This window comes from Elaeis guineensis, chromosome 6 (genome assembly GCF_000442705.2).
Source record: "Elaeis guineensis isolate ETL-2024a chromosome 6, EG11, whole genome shotgun sequence".
NCBI classification, from domain to species: Eukaryota; Viridiplantae; Streptophyta; class Magnoliopsida; order Arecales; family Arecaceae; genus Elaeis; species Elaeis guineensis.
In genome coordinates this window covers 29,217,979-29,225,842 of record NC_025998.2, presented here as the reverse complement: position 1 = coordinate 29,225,842, position 7,864 = coordinate 29,217,979, and the positions used below count along the sequence as shown (strand labels likewise).

Here is a 7,864-nt window from a genome sequence, read left to right as displayed (position 1 = left end):
TGACCAAGTGGGAGTGAGATATTGCAATGCGCCAATAACACTACGGTAGTAAAAGGGTTTGACTATGGATCACTGGACTAAGAGCATAATTTGTGAGAAGCAATAATTTGAGAGCTATATAATTTGAAATTTTCATAGTGGCTTAGTGGGGAAGATCAAGAGCAGATTTTGTTTGAAATAAAGTAATCCGTCAACCATCGGTGTGATTTCAGTCCCTAGAACGAAGTGTAGAGGACCAATATCTATTATGAAAAAACTGAGAGCCAAGTTGACTTAGATGGGTGCTATAAGATCCATCGTTCCTAGTGATCATGATATCACAAAAATAGATTAATAAAATGGTGATTCTGTGACTGTGCCACCGAACAAAAAATATGGATCAACATGAGTACCAGAGAAACTAAACTCAAAAATAAAATTTGTCAAATAGTCAAACCAAGCTTGTAGGGCTTGCTTGAGGCTATAGATGGTTTTGTGAAACTTACGGACATGATTAGGATATTGCGGTCAATGAACCCTTGTGGCTATGAAGAATGCCAGTAAGAGAAGTATTATTGACATCAAGTCGATGAATTGTTTAGCAAAATTAAACAAACAAGGCAAGGACCACTTGACAGTAGAGGGTTTCACAACTAGGTTGAAAGTTTTATATTGTAACCAAGTTCTTGATGATAAACTTCACGATAAGTAATAACTGCATTAGTTCCTACTGCATAGGAGAGTGGATTATCCAAGTGTGATTAAATGAAGCAGCAGCCGTGGAGAAGTTGCCATGGTCAATTCGTCAACTGGTCAAGTGAAGCGATGGGTTTTGCCCACCTTTGCTTCAGAAATTTAGAAAAGAAAATGTTGGACTGTCACTATTAGTGGTCCTAACACTTCTACTTTGTCCAGATAACAAGGGCAGCGTTTGACTAATTCTTGGGTACTCTGGTCATTTGGTCACAAAATTTTATTTAAGAGTATAGCATTTATGATTTGCCAAGGAAAGTTGAATGCTTTAATGGGTTTTACGAAATGAGAATTCTTTACAGGAACCAAATCACAGCAAGGATTTCCATCCTCTGCTTTGAGACAAACACCAAATTGGCCAAACTTTAACTGGCCCTTCATTATTTCAATAATTCTCCTAGACTCCATCTGCTCATTGACATCACTACACTGCTCCTTTGTTTGGATGCAGCGGTGAAGCCGTGGCCTAAGCGTGTGAAAAGTCCCAGGCGACGTGGCTCAGTGCCCCCCTCATGAGTGAGGGGGTGACAGAGGAGAGACAGCAATCAGGGTTTTGCCGCACAAATTACGCGTGGAGGCTTAATTCTATATATTGTTAACCTGTTTGATACTAATCACTGCAAGGGGAGAAGAACATGGCAAGGGAGGAATTGATGCAGGTTTTGGGAAAGTCTTCAGAAGAACTGTTGTCTCAGGTACTGAAGTCTGATTCTTCTTTATTTCTTTCATTTATTTGTTTAAAACTGTAAAATGATTACATGTCTACTATGTGATATAGTACAATGAACATACTGTTGTTATCATGCAGGGGAATGTGCATGAGATTGATAAATTCTTAAGCTCACTTTATTTTATGAGTTTTCCTTTATCTTTTGTTTATTTGATTTTTTTGTTCCCCTTTTTTTTCTTTCCTTCTTTAACTACCATTAGTTTTGCCTTTTTCCTATACATTAAGTTTTTCTTTCTTTTTGAAATTTTTTAACTGTAAAAATACTAAAATATATTTAAAAGCAAAAACCAACGACATGAACCATTGCATGACCAATGTCAAGATGAACCAGAATCAGAATTTATCTAAGCTGTGAAACTATGACAAAAATATTGGTATTATGGAATATCTTGCTTTCTCTCTATTGTTTGCTGGTGATTTTAAAGTAGTCTCTTTGCTATCGTCTCTTCTAGCATGCCGAATTTTTATCACTAAAGTGTTACTTAGGATCACGAAATGAAATGGATATCCCCTAAATGTGTGCCTTATCTAACCAAACATCATTTTTTTTTCTCAAACGAGAGTTATGTCCTAACATGGGTTAAGTAAGAAAAAAAAATATAAGGGGATGTTTGGTTGAGAGATGGAAGTTCAGAATCGGAATCAAAATTGGTGACTCCCATTCCAATCATTTGATTGGGAAGAGTCCCATTCCGATTTCGATTTCAGGATAGAATGGGAATGGCTCAATCTATATAGAACTCAATCCCTACTCTCCACTATGGATTCAATTTTTCATTCTAATTTCGATTCCATTCTAATTCCGACCACGAACCAAATGCTTCGGAGAATTTGATCATTCCAATTCCAATTCCAAGCCATTCTGATTCTCATTTCTATTTTGATTCCAATTGCGAACCAAACACCCCCTAAATTTATTCTACCATTTTGGTGGAACAGACTTATATCATGGAAATGGAGAAAGCTATCCCCTCTAATTACCTTTTTCACCTCCGATCATTCTCTAAATATATCTAAAGTAGGAGAACAATTTCATCATTGTGATAAAATTTAAATCATTGTGGAATTCATAGATTGGATTCATGCACTTATTCCTTGCGCCAAACTATCCCACCAAACCCGGACCCATGGATGGAGTCCTATTCCTCTAATAATAACTACATAAGTTCCATTCATCCGTTCAAATTCTATTCTGCAACCAAATGCACACTAGAGCCCATAACCATTGGATGTAGGAATTTCTTAATATATCCGTTGCTACTAGATTTGGCACGGGGTTATCAATTTGCTACATGTGTAATATGAAAAGTATTTGGCTGTCTGGCTAACTATGATCTGGTGCAGAGATATTTTTTCCCATATTTTTTATTGCGTTAATCAATCAACAGTGGCAATATAGGGGAATCCAAAGAGTAATTACGCACATAAAAGTTATTCACGAGGCTTGTGTATTTGTGGTTTCTTATAATGGATTGATGATATCTTTTGGTTGTGTTAGACAATACCTATGTCTAAATATTGTTATATTGTGTTTGCTTATTGGACATGCCAAGTTCACCAATCAACAATTATTGAAATCAATCATTGAAATGTAATACCACCGGTGAATTTGAATTTTCTCATTCTGCTTGGCTCAAAAAGCTTCGTTGGTGTAAGTTTTAGGATTACTAGGGATGTGCATTGTTCGATATAGATTGATTTAAGATTAATCATCAAAACGAACTATTTTGGATTGGTTTTCTAAAACTAAAGCCGAAATCAAACTGGCCATATGGAAAAACCGGTTTAAACTGATCTGAAAAAAATGATTTGGCTCAGTTGGGTTTATCAGATTTGGGCCATTGAGTTTCTGTCAAATGGATAGCTTATGAATTGACTAACTAGGTTACTATATATTTTAAGTTTTAATTACACTAAACGGACATCTTATAGGATTGCTAAATAGGTGTTTTATGGTTCATCATTTATCTATATTTATATACACAAGTCAGTTTGATCTATGTCTAAATATTGTTATATTTTGTTGGCTTATTGGATATACCAAATTTATCGGTCAATAATTATTGAAAATCATTGAATATAATATCATCAATAAACCTAGATTTTCTCATTCTACTCCATTCGAAAAATACTAGTGGCATAAATTCTAAGGTTAGTAAGAATGCATACGGTTTGGCTTGAATTGATTTAGAATCATTTTTTAAACTAAACAAACTGGAATTGGTTCCTAAATCAAAATCAAGTCGGCCATACAGAAAAAAAAAAAAAAAAAAAATCAAATTGATCCAAAAAAATTGATTTAGTTCAATTTAACTTATTAAATTATAAATTATTAAACTTCTCTGGAATGAACAGCTCATGGAATCAACTAAATGACTTGCTATCTATATTAAATTTTAACAATACTAAATGGACAGTTTGTAGGATAGATTAAATGGATAATTTATAATTTATTAATTATTTATATTTATATATATATATAGATCGATTTGATTTAAATCAAATTTTTATTATTTAAAATAAAATTTAACTATTTTTTAAATTTTTAAATCAAAATCAAATCGGATCTTAAAAAAATAGACCCACACCAAATCAAAAATAGCTGTCTGGTTTGGAGTTTGGTTGTACACCTCAAAGGATTAGTACTTCTTTTATCAAAAAAAAAAAAGGATTGGCACTTCACTCTCAAATCCAAACATAGGGCCCCACAATACTATATATTGTACACGAGGAGCCGATTTTGATATAATGATTGAAGCCCCTGGCATCACTTACTCTCAAAATATAATTAGTGTTCATCTCGAGGACTTTAACATTAGCGACTGTCGTTTGATAATTGCTACGATCACCATGTTCTTTTCTAGGCTAGCCGTACTTACATGTTATCGTCCAAGACGCGCCCGCCCCCTAAATTCGGAGACGTTTATGCGGCTCTACTAACTATCGAAAATGACAAACCGAACCACTTCTCATATTCTTTCCTGTATCCAAAAACCCTCGTCTATTTCTCCTTTTGTCTTCGTTCGCCATTCTGCTCATCTTGTTTCAAAATTTAGACCTCATCACCGTGTGAAGAGGGGACTGCTCTTAACTAGCTTATTCTCCTATATCAGAGCACGGATTTTATGGTGCTATCTTCTAAAGTTTTTTCTTTTTTTAAAATTTCTTCTTTTAAATTGATGCTCGAGAATATTTCGAAATTTCTATTTCCGTGTAACTCTCATCTTGTAGCCCATAATTAGCTGTGCCAGTAATCACCTGATAAGTTCAGTAAGAATATTCTTTTAAGAATAGATGTTAGCAAAAAAATTAAAAAAAAAAAAAGAATATGTTGCAATTATCATATTTTATTTTTAGATTCTCATAATTATATTTACACTAAGTTGATTTAATATGTCCTTAGTACCGATAGATATGCTTACTATATAGGATTAGTTGGACTAGATTCTAATTGGATCTACATAAAAAATTTGATTGTTTTTTCAAGCAAAAGAAGGATTCATCTTTCTTCACATGAAATCTTCGTTGATCACCTACCATATAGATTTCAAAGATCTCCAAACTCCTTTACTCATCCAACAGCATCATTTCAAAGTGAGTAGTTGATGGTCCAAAAATAAATTTGTTCCGCATGAAAGATATAAGACAGTGTCAAATTCTAATGTTTAAATTACTTGAAAAAATCATTTTATTTGGATCATATCCACCATTGAGTTGAAGGATCAATCTAACCATAAAGTAACATCCACAAAGAGGTTCTATCTCCTTCGTCCCTTCTTTTTCTTCTTAGTCCATGTTTAGCCATGCTGCTTTCTAATTAGACTGATCCACCAGTTCAATGGCAGATCCGGTGCAATTAATTTCTCATTGAATGGGAGCAGTGTGTGAGGATATGTTTTACCGAGCCCGATTACCAGTTAATTATGACCCCACGACCCCACAAGGTAAGCTAATCCACTCACCTCCGGGTGGGTGACGGGATCCCAACTCTCTGTAGCATACAACGCAATTAAATCACACCTAGTCTTGGGAACGTCTACTAAGAACTAACCTCGTCTTTTCTGCCCAAAAAAACAAAAGTGACCTCGTCTCATTCTTATTATCTTCCAGACTGTTAAAGATCAGAGCACTGTGCTAATGGACCCCGATCCTCCATTCCTCAAAACATACGAGGCTCTCTTCGACAGCCAACCAGAGCCGTCCGATACTAATCAAGCGAAGGAAGTCGAGGAGTGTGAGCTGCCCCTCATCGATCTCGGCCGTCTAAATCGCGAGTCCAAAGCGGAGCAGTGCAAGCGAGACATCATGGTTGCTGCCTCCGAATGGGGCTTCTTTCAGGTGGTGAACCACGGCGTCTCAAGTGGTCTCCTGGACAGGCTACGCGAGCTACAGGTTAACGTGTTCCGGGCTCCCTTCGTGAAGAAGGCCAGCGAGAAGCTGCTGGATTTGTCACCCGAGAACTACCGCTGGGGGAGTCCGAGGCCCACCTCCCTCAGCCAATTGTCATGGTCCGAGGCGTATCATGTCCCCCTCACGCCGGCCAACGGTCTCACCAAAACCAGCACAAGGTACTCTAGCTTTTTCTAATCAAAGGTATTTACTCTATTTTTGGGCGCTTTCTCCAATCATATTTGGATTGATAGAAGTATCCCGGACAAGGTTACCAAACAACAATTTTTTCAAGGGATCGGATTGTATCATACGAAAGAATAATTCATCTTCTACGGACAAATTCGAGATCTATGCAGATGGATGAAGAAAGTGATTGAGTATTCTGAGTACTGAGATACATACAGTGTATGATCCAATGGATCATGCTTTTGGGTGAAAGATAAAATCTGTCACATGCTTAGCTCTCTATGGTTCTACCATGTAAAGTTGCCGGTGTCGAAATTTATAAATTTTGGAACATGTTTTAACAACCATAGTCTTCCCACTACAAAAAGATAAGACTGCAATTCTACTCCAATTTCTTTTAAAATCTTAAAAGCAAAAAAACTTTTTTCTCCGCGAACGAAATCATCATGTAAACAATTCTAATCTTTGATACAGGCACATAATGGAGGAGTTCTCAACGGCAATGTCGTGGTTGGCACATATACTAGCGGGGATCTTAGCTGAAGGAGTGGGTCATGATGGCACGTATATACCGGAGAATTGTAGGTGCAATACTAGTTATCTACGGCTGAATCGCTATCCTCCGTGCCCAGTAAAAAATCGAGTTTTCGGATTGGTCCCTCACACGGATAGCAGTTTCTTGACCATAGTACGCCAAGATCAAGTAGGTGGGCTGCAATTGATGAAGGATGGGAGATGGATCACTGTTAAACCCAGTCTTGATGCATTAATTGTCAACATTGGTGACTTGTTCCAGGTGTGTATACATTCGAATGCCACAGCTTTCTCCTAAAAAAAAAAGAGTTATTGAGAACGATTATGTTGCTATAACACAAAGTGGCATGACTGGTAAAATTTAGAGGAGCAACCATGCTATAACATGATCTTGTTTTAGATGATTAGATGTCCACTGAAGAAATGGTTAAAGTTGGTTCTAATTACTGTGGTTTGTCTTGCATTTTGATTTTTGAACCCATGCAGGCATGGAGCAATGGAGTGTACAAGAGTGTGGAGCATAGAGTTTTGTCCAACCCTCATCAGGAGAGGTTCTCAGTGGCATACTTCCTATGTCCCTCCCATGACACTGTGATACAGAGCCATGCAGAGCCTGCGATCTATAGAAATTTTAGCTTCGGGGAGTACAGACAGCGGGTCCAAGAGGATGTTAAAGAGACAGGTCGCAAAATTGGGCTTGCAAGATTCCTTGTTCAAAGCACATGACAAAGAAGGGCTAGTAATCATCAGAAGATAAAATGCAGGAGTTTCTTCTTCTTTCTTTCAGAGCTCTCACTTCTTGCAAGTTCTCCTATTTCCTATTTTTCGGCCAAAAGGCTAGATTTTAATATTTCGCACAGAAATAGAAGCCTTCGTGGAGGCAGCATATATTGCAATCAAAACAGGTTTACAGCATCTGAGATGACATATTAAGAATTACGGAAAGCAAATAAAAGATATTAAAGTGGCTGTTAATCTCCAATTCAAGCGATTTAGCTTGGCAAAATAAGTCAAGCGTTTGGTTTGCTCATCCAGAAAAGGTTTTCCTGAGCTGTGTATAATCATTTTTAAACAACCTTCTTTCAACTGTCATATTTCATGCATTAACCTTAACAAGCTATGGTAGATGCTATTAAGCATTTGTTTAGTTTCTCCAGAATCTTCAACTTTTTGTCCAAGGAAGACCACAATCAAATTAGCAATAATAGTCTCCTGATGTTTAGGTGGACTAGGCTACAAGTATCATCTATGAAAGCAGTTGTGCAACTTACTAACTTTAACCATCAAAGC

The 7,864-nt window shown here is 36.7% G+C and overlaps 1 protein-coding gene across 3 annotated transcripts; it reads left to right on the top strand.

Annotated features, from left to right (window-relative positions):
- The first annotated feature begins 1,183 nt into the window (after positions 1–1,183).
- On the top strand, positions 1,184–7,556 carry LOC105046893 (gibberellin 2-beta-dioxygenase 8). Of its 3 annotated transcripts, none has more exons than XM_010925639.4 (5): positions 1,184–1,427; positions 5,308–5,406; positions 5,573–6,030; positions 6,515–6,836; positions 7,061–7,556. In XM_010925639.4, the coding sequence occupies exons 2-5, from the start codon at positions 5,386–5,388 to the stop codon at positions 7,298–7,300; spliced, it is 1,041 nt and encodes a 346-aa protein (XP_010923941.2). In that variant the 5' UTR covers positions 1,184–1,427; positions 5,308–5,385; the 3' UTR covers positions 7,301–7,556. The 3 variants fall into 3 exon arrangements, with proteins under 3 accessions (XP_010923941.2, XP_019706636.2, XP_073115524.1); XM_019851077.2 differs by having other exon boundaries at positions 5,297–5,406; XM_073259423.1 differs by lacking the exon at positions 5,308–5,406.
- The last annotated feature ends 308 nt before the right edge of the window (positions 7,557–7,864 follow it).

What these genes read in the sequence shown, in the direction of transcription:
- LOC105046893 (XM_073259423.1), top strand. Translation starts at nt 1,368, where the DNA reads ATGGCAAGGGAGGAATTGATGCAGGTTTTGGGAAAGTCTTCAGAAGAA. An exon ending in CTCACCAAAACCAGCACAAG is followed by an intron (nt 6,031 to 6,514) that starts GTACTCTAGCTT and finishes TCTTTGATACAG; the next exon opens with GCACATAATGGAGGAGTTCT. An exon ending in ACATTGGTGACTTGTTCCAG is followed by an intron (nt 6,837 to 7,060) that starts GTGTGTATACAT and finishes GAACCCATGCAG; the next exon opens with GCATGGAGCAATGGAGTGTA.